The sequence below is a fragment of the Eublepharis macularius genome, chromosome 1, assembly GCF_028583425.1.
Source record: "Eublepharis macularius isolate TG4126 chromosome 1, MPM_Emac_v1.0, whole genome shotgun sequence".
Classification (NCBI taxonomy): Eukaryota; Metazoa; Chordata; class Lepidosauria; order Squamata; family Eublepharidae; genus Eublepharis; species Eublepharis macularius.
In genome coordinates, this window is record NC_072790.1 from 199,285,765 (window position 1) to 199,300,562 (window position 14,798).

General features: G+C 43.8%; 1 protein-coding gene across 3 annotated transcripts in view; it reads left to right on the forward strand.

Annotated features, from left to right (window-relative positions):
* Positions 1–775: 775 nt before the first annotated feature.
* The window catches only part of SLC3A1 (solute carrier family 3 member 1), a 51,166-nt gene continuing 37,143 nt past the window's right edge, over positions 776–14,798 (forward strand). Inside the window, exons 1-3 of one of the 3 annotated variants that reach the window (XM_054990071.1) lie at positions 776–789; positions 2,208–2,669; positions 9,788–9,967. In XM_054990071.1, the coding sequence (XP_054846046.1) occupies positions 2,252–2,669; positions 9,788–9,967 (598 nt within the window). In that variant the 5' untranslated portion in view covers positions 776–789; positions 2,208–2,251. The other 2 variants (XM_054990063.1, XM_054990054.1) reach the window with 2 other exon arrangements.

A 14,798-nucleotide genomic window follows, 5' to 3' on the forward strand; every position in this document is an offset into this window, starting at 1 on the left:
AAGTTATTTCTTACAAGTGAGAAAGCATCTACTCAGAAAACCTAAAAAGATTAACAGGTCATATAGTCTATTAAGTAATATATTTGACACTCTTATGGCACCTCCTGTCATCTTTCTGCATACCAGAAGGGGTACATTCATGTGGAGGGTGCAAAAAAAATCAAAACATCCAGACATGGGACATTTTCTCTCTGCTTTATTTCTGTGCTTGTATCGCACCGTTTCCGATTCTGCTTTTATGACATCATGTTCACATGACAGGCCAAACGTTATGATTATTGCATCTCTGTTGCGCTTCCATCTGGTCTCCGCAGGATTTGCTTACATCAGCACCAACGAAAGCAAAGTGACACCCTCTTTTTTTCTGTTTCACAAAGGCAGAATAGCGCTATATCGAACTTTCAATTTGTGATTCATCTGTAATTTTTTCAGTTGTTACCATGGCGTCAAATAGTTATTGATATGTGATAATATAGGGAAGTTGACAATGTACTTCTACATTGACAGCACCACCAAGGATAACACTGGGTTCCTTTTAGCCTTTCATGTGAGACGTTGCGATAGCGCAAGAATACTCCCTTAAAAAAAAAAATTAGAAACTTGGCCAATTAACATGATTCCGCAGCAGCTTGCAAGATTGCTTCACGGAGGTGTGATCAAACAATGAATCACTGAAAGTAGGAGTGGCTGGATCTATGTGAGCGTTCTCTGGGGAAGCGTTTCTATGTGTTCTTAAGCATGAAGAAAATAGCACGCAAATCGCATCACAAAAAGGAAGAAACAGGATAAGTGTGTTTTCGGTTAAGGTGGTACTATTATGGGAGGTTGACAGGATGTGCGCGGCTGGATTGCGAGAACGTGTGTACTTATGTGAGTTAAATGCTACAACTGTGCTAGGGTGCTGCTAGAATAAGGCTGTGAGGAGACAGCCATTCTTGAGGCCATCTCCTGTTGTATATCATGGTGCTCTGAGACATTCCCTATCCACCATACTGCTACTTCTGCAAGGCTGTGGCATGTAGGTGAAAAAGAGAAAAAGGGTGGGAGGCAGCCATGACTTATCCCAACATGCCTCTCTGTAGAACCAGAGGATAGTTAAACTTACAATAAAAGAGTCTGATTAACAATATATATCAGGAGAGATTTCTCCCCTAATGCTCTCTGACTCTCAAAATCTTGTTGGTCTCTAAGGTGCCACTAGACTCAAATCCTGTTGCAGACCAATGGGGCTACCCAGTACCCACCTAAAATGAATCATTCTTGCATTGTACTTTTTGCTAGCATTTTCCTGTCAGGATTCTTATTTCTAGGGGACATCCAAGTATATCTTTTCCAAGTGGGGACATGTAGCCATGGGAGAAACTTGCCTGTTGAATGCTAATGCAGGGTCTCATTAGGATCTCATCATGTCATAAACTACGTCAGTTTATGGCCTCCATAAGCAAAAATAATACTTTATTGTTCTCACAAGAATGACACTGAAAATATAAATTGACTATGTGGTCAGTCTGAGCCTGAATGGGTGGGGGCCACAGACTTAGGCTGGGGGTGATTTTGCTCTTTCCCCCCTTATTTAAAGACTCCCCCTTGTGTTGTGAGGGTAGGGTTGCCAGCTCCAAGTTGGGAAATTCCTCGAAATTTTGGGGGTGGAGACTGGAGAGGGCAGGGTTTGGGAGGAGAGAGACCTCAGCAGTGTATAATACCATGCAATCCACCTTCCAAACAAGCCATATTCTCCAGGGGAACAGATCTTTATGGCCTGGAGGTCAATTGTAATTCTGGGAGATTTTCAGCCACCACATGGAGGCCAGCAACCCTATGTGAGGCCTTCAGCTGTAGTTTACATATCTCTAAATCCAGGTTTGCAGCCTCTCTATATATACACGTATATATAGTTAAAGGCACAGAAACCCTGCCAGAAAGATAAGATAGCAGTCCTTTATGCATTCTCTATTCTTGAAACAACATAATTTTTTCTACTAAATTCCAAATCTTAGCTGGAATTAAACTAGATCTTTGTTCCTTTTTTTTTTTTGTAACATTTTGCCACTCTGAAAAGAACAGCACTTTGTGTAAGTGGGAGTATTTCACTCTTTTAATCTGCGTCAAACTTTGGACTGGTTAGTCAGGTTTATTTATAAACCACACATTAAGATCTCTTCTTCCTCCTTCCACTGATCAAAGGTATTCTTGCTATCCTTCCACAGCCGCAGCAAGTCTTCTGAGAGAGACGAGGCTGAACTAAGCAAAAATGGTTGATGAAGAAACAAAGGTCATCTCTATTGAGCTGAGGGAGAAAGAAGGCTTGGAGAACAATGGGTTTGTTCAAAGTGAGGACACGGAAGACAAGAATGCTAGCCAAGAAAAATTGCCAGACCCATGCCTGCTTGGCGTTGAACCAGGAGCAGCGCAAGAATCATCTGTGGAGCCGTATGCTGGCATGCCCAAAGAAGTCCTCCTTCAGTTTTCGACTCAGGCACGCTACAGAATCACCAGAGAGATCCTTTTTTGGTTGATCATTGCATCCTCACTGGTCCTTGTCGCAGCTACAGTTGCCATCATTGCCATGTCCCCAAAGTGCCTTGGTTGGTGGCAAGCCAGCCCTATTTACCAGATCTACCCTCGGTCATATAAGGACACAGACAAGGATGGTAATGGAGACCTGAAAGGTGTGTATGTCCAACTTTGTTGCTAAGGCACTGGCTGCCCTTCTGTTAATTTTTGAACAATGTACAATAGCTCTGGTTAAGTCATAGTAGTTTGGGAACTGAAAGAAGTGGCCATTGTGAGGTAACAGGCTAAAAAAGAGAGAGCATTAAGTTTATTTATTTAAATTACTTGTGTCTCAGCTTTTTACAGAGCAGCTTGCAGAGCAAGATAAAGTAGAATTAGTTGGGTTGCATTTCCCAATGGAGGCTGGGTTACCTGATACAGAATGCTTTAAAAGTAAATGGTATGTTTTGGTGCCCAGCTTAGATAGGCTTGTCAGAGGTTGGAAGCTAAGCAGGGTTGGCCACCAAGGAAAACTGGGGTTGTTATGAGGAGGAAAGCAATGACAAACTATCTCTGCTTGCCTCTTGCCTGGAGTCCTCCATAGATGGGGCTACCATGAGTTGGTTCTGTTCTTCTTTGGTGCTGGAGAATGTGAAAGAAGGGATATTTTTGATATTCTAAAGGATCTCCCAGGAAATTAAAAATCCTTGAAAACAGAAGACTAGAAATGCCAATTTGTGAACATTGTAAATTAGATTAATATAATGTGTGCCTTTAACAAATGTCATGTTTGTGAGGATGGATTGGCTGGTGAAGACATTTGTGAGCTAGTAACCCTAGTGAAACTATTTGTGGGGCTGATCTAATAAAATAACAAACTTTAGTAAATACAATAAAGAAAACAAAAATTCTACATAATATACTCCAATTATTCAAACAAGATGAGATGACAATTCATCCCAAAGCTTGCAGAAAGAGGCCCATGTTTTTACTTTCTGGAGAGTTAAATGACCCAGATACATAGGTAAGAGAAATTGCTGCTAAGGCAGTGGCTGCCCTTGAGTTAATTTTTGAACAATGTACAATAGCTCTGGTTAAGTCACAGTAGTTTGGGAACTGAAAGAAGTGGCCATTGTGAAGTAACAGGCTAAAAAAATGTTAATTTTACCTCACAGAAAACAGAAGATTGGACTTTAACCCTGAAACTCAATTGTTCTTCCCTCCCTGCCACTTAGAAAACTTTCTAGTTAAGATTCCTTGGAATTAACTCCTAGAAAGTTATATTGATTCACATGCTTAATAAAAATAATTTCATTTTATTTTAATTTTTAAAAACTTGCCCTAATAAGGCAACCGGACACAATGTAGTAACAAAAATATTACAATGTTATAATGGCATTATTTTTTCTTCAAAAAAAGAGAGATTTTTGGGAAAGGAAGGGTTCCAGGGAAAGGAGGAGGGGGGAAGGGAAGGGAAGAGCTGAAGGGAGGATGGAGAGACTAATCAGTGAGAAGTGGCCTGTGGGGAGTGGAACAGAAGGGTGAAAAATTGAGAGGAAAATTCTGTACGATTGAAAAAACTGACTCAAAACTGCATCAAGAAAAATACTGGGGAGTAAGTGCAGGCAGAAAATTCCAGAACCCAAATGCAACACTGAAATCTGAAGGGGAAGTTACGTGCGTTGAATCTGGAAGAACTGACAAAAATCATGTATGCGGAAAAGGCCCCACTGTGTAGTTTCTACCAACCCACAAGAGCCTGTGTGACGATATTGCTAGGTCTCTTCTTGGAGCCTGAAAGAAAAGCAGTATTGGATCCCTAGGAGACAAAAAGAACCCAGGAAAACTCACATTCAAGGAATGTAAGGTGTTCATAGATGTTAGGAGTCAAAAACGATACTGTAAGGAATAAGGATAGCTTTATGAGACATGAAATTTGAGAGACAACCCTTAGTAGGGAAATCCGGGGCAATGCATCAAACACATGAACGTTGTGAAACTTCATGAAGGGGGGCGGGGAGAGGTTAGAACAAACAATGTCCTCATGTGCTGTACACACTAAAAAACCAGTTATACATGAAGCACCAGGGAGGTTCAAAAAATTGACAAGGCCCTGATTGGAATGTCCTTGGATATCCAGTAAGGAAGACAACAGTTTGAGTCTCAACCAGTGGCAAAAACATAATCCAGTTGCACAAGAAGCAGGATCCAAACTTTGATGCAGCCTCCATACAGTCTATTGAAAGCACAGCAGATCCAACCCAGAATAATGAAAAACAGAGAAGCAGGCTTGATGTGGCCAAAGAAAGGATGGACAGTATACACCATAAATGAACCTTGTGCAGTTTATAGAGCAATCTGTGCAGCAAAACAGCCAGGGGGGAAAGACACAAAACCAGATTACCTTTCTAATAGATCAGAAGGGCATTCACCAATGACAGGGAATGGAGCAAAAATGCAAAAAAGGGCAGAACGACAGTCCCACTGAGTGGCAAGGCCAAACCAGCTGGGCCTCTGATCAGAGTATTTGGGCATTAGCACCCATTCATTGAGGAAAATAATTACAAGGCATTCCATGACAATGTGGAGCATTGACACTAAAACAAAAGACAAAGAAAATAAGATATGCCTAATGCCCTAGATAAAAGTGGTAGTATGGCAAGCTCAACTTGCAGAAGACCAGGAGCCACCTAGAGACATTGCCTCTCAGCAGGGCCCCCACACTGCAAGGCAGCCCCTGAAATGGCACAAACTCCCAGAGGCACAGTATCAACAAAGTGCCATGGGGAAAATACAGTGCTGATAGCACAAGAATGATACACAGGAAAGAAACAAATCTCAGTATCTCCTGAAACATAAACTAAAGACCAAATTGAATAAGGTGTCATATACATACATGCACATATGTAAGAACATAGGAACTGTAATTGTGAAAGCAAAAAGTGAAAAAGCTCAACAATCTTAGTAAAATGTGGATTGACTAAACCGAAAAGGCAAAGGAAAAAACTTTCTTAACTAGTAGGAAAAAAAGGTTGCCCTAGAAAGGGTCAACAACTAACTATCAGAAGAGCAGGGGAAAAGCAATATTCCAGCCTTGGGTGGGATACTGTAGTTGTCGTGCATTTTATACACAGCCAAGGCCTAATCCCAAATGAAAAGGGCATATTGAAACCCTGTCATTAGCAGTTTGCACCCCCCCGTGCAGAGAGACTCTCCACGAATAAGGCAGCCAAGCAAAACTATAAAGACTACTTAATGCACACAAAATGTAAAAATGGACGTAAAAATAGGTTTTTCCCATCTGTCTTCCTTAACAAGTAAGGAGCAGTCAACACCCTTTTTCTGTCTCTGGGGGGTACTGAACTGAAAAGTTCAGTTAATGGGAGGACAAGCATCTTCCTCTGAGAGGGAAAGTAGGGAAGATCTTGGGCCTGAGCCCACAAAGCAACACAGATGTGAAAAAGAATTGTAGGAAAACAGTGAGTGGTAGACAAGGCAGCATACCATTGAATTTATACTTCTGTTGTAGAGAAAGTCATAGAGGATAGACAAATAAATTTAAAGGATTTCAGAAGTCCGCTAGACAGCTACCAGAGACTCTTCACTAGGAGATGCTGGAGTTAGAACCTGACTTCTTGTACTTAGGTTGATGGTTCCAAAGGTTGCTCTGCCACTGTTAGCCCTTAGAATTAGATATTAGGTATTAGCAAGAGGACCCAGAACAGAGATCAACAGAACTTAAGTTCTGATCCGTGCCAATAGAGATTTCACCTCAGAACTGAGGATGAAGAGAGATTCCTTGAGTCAGGCAGACATATAATCAAAGTCTTTGAAAGGAGTCACATTAAATCCCCCAAGGCTTTTGGTTAGTCCATACCTACAAGTTTCTCCCCTTGGAGCTGACACAGACAAGGAGGGGGTGGGACCTTTATTAAGGCTAGCACCCAAAGCTTTTGGGAAAGAGCCATTTAAAATGCAAAGTTCTGTCAGAACACACTTGCTCATTTCTCCCTTCAGAACTGAGGGGGCCAGGGTGAGGGAATGTGCTTTAATCAGGTTAGTATGCAACCCAAAGCCCTTGAAAAAGAACCCTTTTGAATCCAGCTCTATCATATCATGCCTTCAGGGTAAACTGGTAACAGAAAGAAGAGGCAGCTTTATTGTACGATCCTCTGAAAATACAATATAAAGAGCGTATCATGATAATTAGATAACAGCAACACAAATCGTGAAAAATAACTAAGCAACAAACTATCATTCAAAAATTGTGTTCTATATTCTAATAAAGCTTTCACAAAAAGACTTACAATATTCCTGTAATTATTATTCCATAAGTACTCCCAATATCAACAATATATTCATAAGTCCATCCCCAGGGGGGCTGCTGGTCACCTGCTGGTCTCAAAAGGCAAAGTTCCAAAAGAACTAGCAAGTGAAGACTCACTGCCAGGGTAGAAAACAGCAACCATCCTCTCGTAACTAAACCTTCAGCTATGGAAATCAGCTCTGCGAAGTAGGCACTCAGCAAGTTGAGTCCAGAAACAAACTAACAGGGTAGCATGTGGCAAAACTGCCAAAGAACTGGATTTGGATTGAGGCTACAACTCTCAATAACTCCACACCAAGTTAAGAAAAGGAATATATTAACAAAAACTACAAAAGCAAACTGTCTGGGATCTGAGGCTCAACCCCCAGACTTGCCTAGAGGAACAGCCAGGAGGCAGCTACTCTGCTGCCCCGACAGACCAGGTCCCAAACTTGCCAGCAACAGAGGGAGGTAAAGAAGCATCCAAGCCTCAGAGGGCTAGATGGGGCAGGTGGAAGCCAGCTAGCCCCACCCTCCGCTGGGAGGCTGGGAACCCAGGCAGGGAGAGTGAGGACAACCAGGAGGGGATCAGACCAGAGGGAGAAAGCCCAGGAAGCAGGGACTGCCAGCCAGCAGCAAGACAGTCAGCAGCCTTACCTGCAGTAGAGAAAGGGCAGCACAGGGCCATGCCCCAGCCTGCAGGCAAGCTAGAAGGAATCAGCCAGAACCAGGTGGGGCTGCCTGAGGCCCTTAATAGAGAAAGCCAGTGCAGCCAGCAAAGCACCCATAGGTGTGCCTAGATGTGCAACCTAGGACAGCCTAGGGCGTGGCTAGGGTGCTGAGGGCGTGGCTGGCAGAGAGGAGAGGGAGAGGACTCTGACAGGTTGAGCAGGCATGTGAGTGGTAGAGAGGGAGCAAGGGTGATGTATACCTCCCCTCCTTCCACAGAGCGGAGACCTGGGTAGTCCCTGTCCACAGCCAAGGATTGCAGTTCAGGCACACCGACACCCTGTGCAGCTATGCCCTGGCCAAAGCATGACACAAAATAAACATAGAAGTATGTGGAGAAGCACAAAACAACAATAGACTATTTAATCTAGGCTATATTCACTGTAAGTCCCTGAACTTGTTCCAGATGTTACCTTCAGCAGGTTTCAGAGTCCAAAAGGAACTTTAGCTCTTAAGTCCAGAGATCCCAAAGACAAAAGCACAAAGGTGGCTAGCATGGGAATCCACCAATGGTGTAGCATTCAAGAACAGATGCAGATATGGGTACAAGAACAGGAATAGACCCCCTTCTCTTTCCTCTTCCCCAAAAGACTGGAGAAATAACACTTTTTTCAAGACCAAATACCTGTAGCTGGCCTAAACTCTTAGCCAATCAGAAGGGCCCAAAACTCAGATGACAGGCTCGGCCATGGCCTGTCTTCATAGATCAGGGAGGGGGAAAAGAACAAATTACCCCACCCCCATAATGCTACATGCTAACAAGCTGGGAGGCTGGTGCCAGCCTCCTTCAAGTTTTGTCCTTGAAAACTGTTTCAGGTTTCCACCCGTGACTCAAGGCCTCTTAGCTGACCGGAATAGACAGTGCCAACCAACACCAATCTCCTAAAAGAAAAAAAAATCTCAGAAACCTGAACAATTTTATCTAAAAAAAAAACCAACTTGAATAACTCCATTTCACTACAGTGACTACTATTGATGGACAAAAATCTTTTAAGAGAAACAAGTTTCCACAACCGCAAAAATGAGGTGAGAGAAAAACAGAGAACAATAATGGAGATCCTCTCCTCCCCGCAGCAAAAACAAAACTGAGGGAGTAGTGCCCCTCCTCCTGGTCATGTGATAGTTTTGGAAGGCACCAAGGAGAGGAGAGGCCTTCCTAGTCTGCTAGAAAGCTATGGAAATCTTTTCTGTGGTTGGCCTACTCATACACAGTTCCAGCGTGGGACTGCATAGAAGCCACAATGACAAACTTTTTATTCCCTTATTAAATGAGAAGTTGGAGTGTCTGTGTGTCTGTTTGGGGCCAATTTGGGCCTCAAACCATCCAAATCTGAGTTGTGTGGAGCACAGGAGTGCTCCTGCGGCCGGCGCGACAACGTCACTTCTGGAAGTGATGTTTCCCATTCACTTGACATGGTGACGTCACTTCCAGAAGTGACGTCGTCATGACATGGCCAAAGTGATCATGCGCGTGCGATGATTCAAACCAGGGCAGCAAAAGACAAGTGCCAGGTCCCAGCTCTCCTGCTGGGAGGATAGAGGGACCTGGCAACCCTAACCCTAACCTTTATGTAGGTTTAACAAAAGTCCAGGTGAAAATATCCTGTTTCTTCAATAATTTAATTTAATTTAATTTAATTTATTATATTTATATTCCGCCCTCCCTGCTTTCGCAGGCTCAGGGCGGATAACAAATACAAACATGTTTAAAAACATTTAAAAACATTAAATAATACATTTAAAAACATTTAAAAACATTAAATATAACAATTCATGCTGCCCAGTGGTTCATACATGCCTCTGTGTTTGCATAGGGGTGATGGTTTAACCCCCCCTTCACGGGGGGGGGGGGCGGGCACTGCCCGGCGTTAGCCATATGCCTGGCGGAATAGCTCTGTCTTACAGGCCCGGCGAAATGCAAGCAAATCTTGCCGGGCCCTTGTCTCGCAAGACAGAGCATTCCACCAGGTCGGGGCCAGGACTGAAAAGGCCCTGGCCCTGGTCGACGCCAGGCGGGCCTCCCTAGGGCCAATTAGAGGCTAATTGGGCAGTTGAAGCTTTTCATGTCATGGATGTATATAACATCACTTGGCAAATAACATCCTATCAAACCTCCCTCCCCCCTTTATATACCCTGACCCATACCTATTAATGGGCCAGCATTTTTTCCCCCAGGCCTATGGCAACCCTACCCATATGGTGGAAGTGTGAAATAAAAATTAAAGAGGCTGCTGTTGTTCTCATTATTTCCCCAATCAGGAATCCAAGAAAAACTGGATCACATCCAATATCTGAATGTTAAAACAATTTGGATTACATCTTTTTACAAATCCACTCTAAACGATACTGGGTACGGAATAGAAGATTTTCAAGACATAGACCCTATATTTGGAACTATGAAGGATTTTGAAAACCTGGTTGCAGCAATCCATGATAAAGGTCAGCACTGCTTTTTTTTAAAAAAATCTTATTTTTCTTTTTTGTTTGAATATATTAAGAAGAATTTTAAAAATATTCTGTGATTGCTTTTTATTCTTCAGCTGGCTTAATGCCCATCAGTGTGATAGGTAGATGGGAACCCCATAAATGCCAGGAGATGAGACAATAACAAAATATTGTTTCTTCTTGGAGGAGTATCCCAGCAGCCTTTGTATCTTATGTAGAAGTGAAGGTGTACCATTCTGCTTGAAGCTTTCCATAACTGAGCATACCAATAATTAGTATCTAAAAATAGTTTCACCTGGGACTATATTTGGCATTTGCTAAACAATGTGGCAGCAGGTATCTGCACATGGAATATGGTGTTTGTGCAGGTAAGGCCTCCAATTAGGGTTGCCAGGTATCCTGGGAGGTCCAAACAGGGGATGGGGTGGTCATGGGGGCATGCAGGGGGAACTTACCATGTGTGTGTGCGAAGCTTGCGGTACTTCAGCACCTTTGTTGTTGCACCGGGAAAGACGGCATTCCCAGCTTGACAATGAAGGAAAGGCTGATTTTAAGCAAAATACCTCTATGCAGCGGCCTTCCTTTCATTGTCTCACCAGGAATGATGTCATTCTGAGCTCGTTCCCTGTACCCTTCCCCCACTGGCCAGGTAGGAGGCAGTGGGGGGCAGAGGCTGGGAGGAGGGGATCCCCTGCCTCCACCAGAGGACTGCAAACTCTACTTTCAATATTCTGCAGACAGGGCTCTGTGCCTGGGGTACAACACAGACCATCAAGCACAAAGACGGCCAGATTCAGTATTCAGTACTCAATACATTTTGCCATGTGGGGCCAGTCAAAAATCCACAGAAATTACAGACCGATACATGCATGGACAGAAGAATCTTCTGAAAGGCTACTTGAAATCCAACCCAAAATATTTAGTTGCCAGAAAATAGAGTTTTTAATGGATGGCAAATCTAAAGTACTTTGGGACCAACATATCTGAAGGACCACCTACTCCCTTACAAACCTACCTGACCGATGTGGTCATCTTCTGAGGTCCTGCACTGGGTGACCCACTTTCTGAGATTAAGTGGGTGGCAAACCAGGAGAGGGCTTTCTCGGTTGTGGGATGAAAACTTTGGAACTCTCTCAGTGTGTCTGGCAAGAGCCTTGAAAACCTGATAAAGACAGCTTTAAATTAAATCCTATGGGGGAGGGAGACCAAACCCCCAAAGCTAATATGATACCAGTTACTGGAGACAAGAACACTAATGATGAGTGGGGAGGGGCATAGATGGAGGGGACCCATTAATTTGCAGGTAAGGACAAAAATGAAGAACTCAGGGCACATAAATCATGGATTCCAGTATCTCTACACTAATGCGCAGAGTATGGGAAACAAACAAGAGGAAGGGGAATATGACCTAGTAGGCATTACTGAAACTTGTTGGGAGATTCACAATTGAAATATTAGGACGGAGAGGTGCAACTTGTTTAAAAGGGGGGAAGGGGAGAAGAATAGCATTATATGTCAAGAATGTATATATTTGGAGGAAATAACTGAATCTGAGCATGGAAGTTCAGTTGATATCCTCTGGGGAAAAATAAAAGGAGAAAGAAAGAATAGTGATTTTATGGTGAGAGTCTGCTATAGACCATCAAGCCAGGCAGAGGACTTGGATGAATTGCTCCTAGACCAGATTACAAAATTTTCAAAGAGACAAGACAAAGTGGTTATGGGAGATCTCAATTACCCAAGTATCTGTCGGAAGTCAAACTCTGCTAAAAATGTACGGTCTAATTAATTCCTGATTTGTCTGGCTGACAATTTCATTTTCCAGAAGGTGGAAAAGGAAACAAGGGGATCTACAATCTTGGACCTGATTCTCACCAACAGGGAAGAACTGGTTAATGAGGTGAAAGTAGTGGGCACTCTGAATAGTAGTGACTAGTGACCAGCGACTTTGGAATTTAAGAACTTGGGGAAGGGAAAGGCTGAACGTAGTCAGTCATATAGGTTGGATTTTAGAAAAACTAATTTTAAACCGCTCAAAGTTATGCTAGATAGAATCTCATAGTCAGAAATACTCAAGGAGAAGGGAGTTCAAGATGGGTGGGAGTTTCTTGAAAGTGAGATACTGCTGGCACAATCACAAATTATTTCAATGAGAAGAAAAAATCAGAGGAACCTTAAGAAGCCAGGGTGGCACCAAAAACAGCTTTCTAATGATCTGAGAATTTTAAAAGACACGTTTAAGAAATGGAAGGAAGGACATATAATCAAGGATGAATATGAACAAATTCCCAGTGCTTGTAGAGGGAGAGTTAGAAAGGCTAAAGCTCAGTATGAGCGTAGGATAGTGAGAAATGCTAAATACAACAAAAAAGGTTCTTTGGTTATGTTCCGAGGAAGAAAAAGAACATGGAATGGAAGTGGTAAGTCCACTGTGGGGAGAAGAAGGTGAAATTTTAACAAGTGATAAAGAAAGGGTAGAACCACTCATTTCCCACTTTGCCTTGGTCTTCTCTTGCAAGGGAAACTGTGCTCAAACAGATAAAAAGAAAAGGAAGGGAGTTGCAGTCTAGGATAGGCATTAGGGTTCCCAGATCCCTAAAGCCTCCCAGAGGGAGGGGGACCCCATACTTACCAGGAATCTTCTTATCCTGTGCATGCAAAATTCCCAGTGCCAATCTGCTTGCCCACCGATCACTGGTGACTAGGGGTGTGCAAGCCAAAAATTTTCGGCTAAAGCCGAAAGCCGAAAGCCGAAAGAGGATTCTCTTTCATATAAGCCGAAAGCCGAAACGGACAGCCGTTTCGGCTTTCGGCTTACTTTCGGCTTTCGGCTTTCGGCTTTTTCAATGGGAAAATGCCTCCGGCGTCTTCCCGGACGTCTGGGGGAGGCATTTCCCCACCGAATCAGCCCACAATTGGTGGGGACCTTCCTCTAACCCCTCTCTACAAACCCCCCAAGTTTCAGACCGATTGGACTTTGGGGGGCCATGTTATGGCCCCCCAAAGCAGGTCACCCTATCTTCCCATAAGAAAGCGAAGGAGCAGCATATTGTTAGCATGCTGCTGCTCATCTTCTTCATTATTTCCTATGGGGAAAAATGAAGAAGCAGGCTTCCTTTGCCAGGGGTGGCATTTTGCATGCAAAATGCCCCCTTACCCTCAGGGGCCCTTCTCCCACCCTTCCTCCCACCCCCCACCAAGGCTCAGCCTGCTCCCACTTGGGGGGGCCATTTCATGGCCTCCCCAAGTAGGTGCTCTTTTCTCTGCCACTGACAGCTGGGGGAGGCTTGTCTTGCCAGGGGTGGCATTTTGCATGCAAAATGCCCCCCAGCCCTCTGGGGCCCTTCTCCCACCCTTCCTCCCACCCCCCACCAAGGCTCAGACTGCTCCCACTTGGGGGGGCCATTTCATGGCCTCCCCAAGTAGGTCCTCTCAGCCCCTAAAGTCCACCCCTTACAGCCCCACACAAACCCAATTCCCCCCCAGCTGCCACACACAGACCCAAATCCCCACATTAGCCCCTCACAGACCCAAATCCACCCCCAGCAGCCCCACACCCATAACCCCAGGAACAGGCTGGCAAAGGCCAGCCCTCTCCCTTTGTTCCCTATGCTGGGAACTTCTAAACTCTCTTTCCCTGGGCAATTCTGCACAGCCCAGGGGTGCCACAATGGTGGGCACACTTCTGAGTGCCAGCTGGTCCCTGTGAAAGAGCACCTGAACCACAGACACCCTCCCTCAAATTCCCCCACCACCTACAGAGATGGCTGGCCAGCCAGCCCCATTGTTCCCTATGATGGGAACCAACTGCACAACAAAGAATAAAACAAGAACAACACAAAATAAAGTTTTTAAAAAATTATTTTCTCCCTTCCAAAGTACAAGTAGGCAAAGCATTATGACACATTACACCAGCAGTCCCCCACACAGAAAAATAACACAACTCACTTAACATCAGAGAATCACAAAGCACGATTCCTGTCAAAAACACTTTATTTCTTGAACAGCTTTAGGTTACACAGTAGGAGGGCACAACAGGGCATGATAGCAATGTACTAAAAAAAATAATACAACCCACTTCACCGTTTTTGACAGCAATTGTGTTTGTGTGATTCTCTGATGTGAAGTGAGTTGTGTTATTTTTGTGTAGTACACTGCTTTCCTGCTCTGTTGTGCCTTCCTACTGTGTAACCTAAAGCAGTTACAGAAATAAAGTGCTTTTGACAGCAATTTTTTGGGGTGATTCTTTAATGTGAAGTGAGTTGTGTTATTTTTGTGTAAGATACTGCTTCCATGCCCTTTGGTGTTCCCCCCTGCTGTGTAACCTAAAGCTGTTCAAGAAATAAAGTGTTTTTGACAGGAATTGTGCTTTTGTGATTCTCTGATGTTAAGTGAGTTGTGTTATTTTTGTGTAAGATAGTGCTGCCATGCCCTTTGGTGTTTCCCCCTGCTGTGTAACCTAAAGCTGTTCAAGAAATAAAGTGTTTTTGACAGGAATCGTGCTTTGTGATTCTCTGATGTTAAGTGAGTTGTGTTATTTTTCTGTGTGGGGGGACTGCTGGTGTAATGTGTCATAATGCTTTGCCTACTTGTACTTTGGAAGGGAGAAAATAATTTTTTAAAAACTTTATTTTGTGTTGTTCTTGTTTTATTCTTTGTTGTGCAGTTGGTTCCCATCATAGGGAACAATGGGGCTGGCTGGCCAGCCATCTCTGTAGGTGGTGGGGGAATTTGAGGGAGGGTGTCTGTGGTTCAGGTGCTCTTTCACAGGGACCAGCTGGCACTCAGAAGTGTGCCCACCATTGTGGCAAACCTGGGCTGTGCA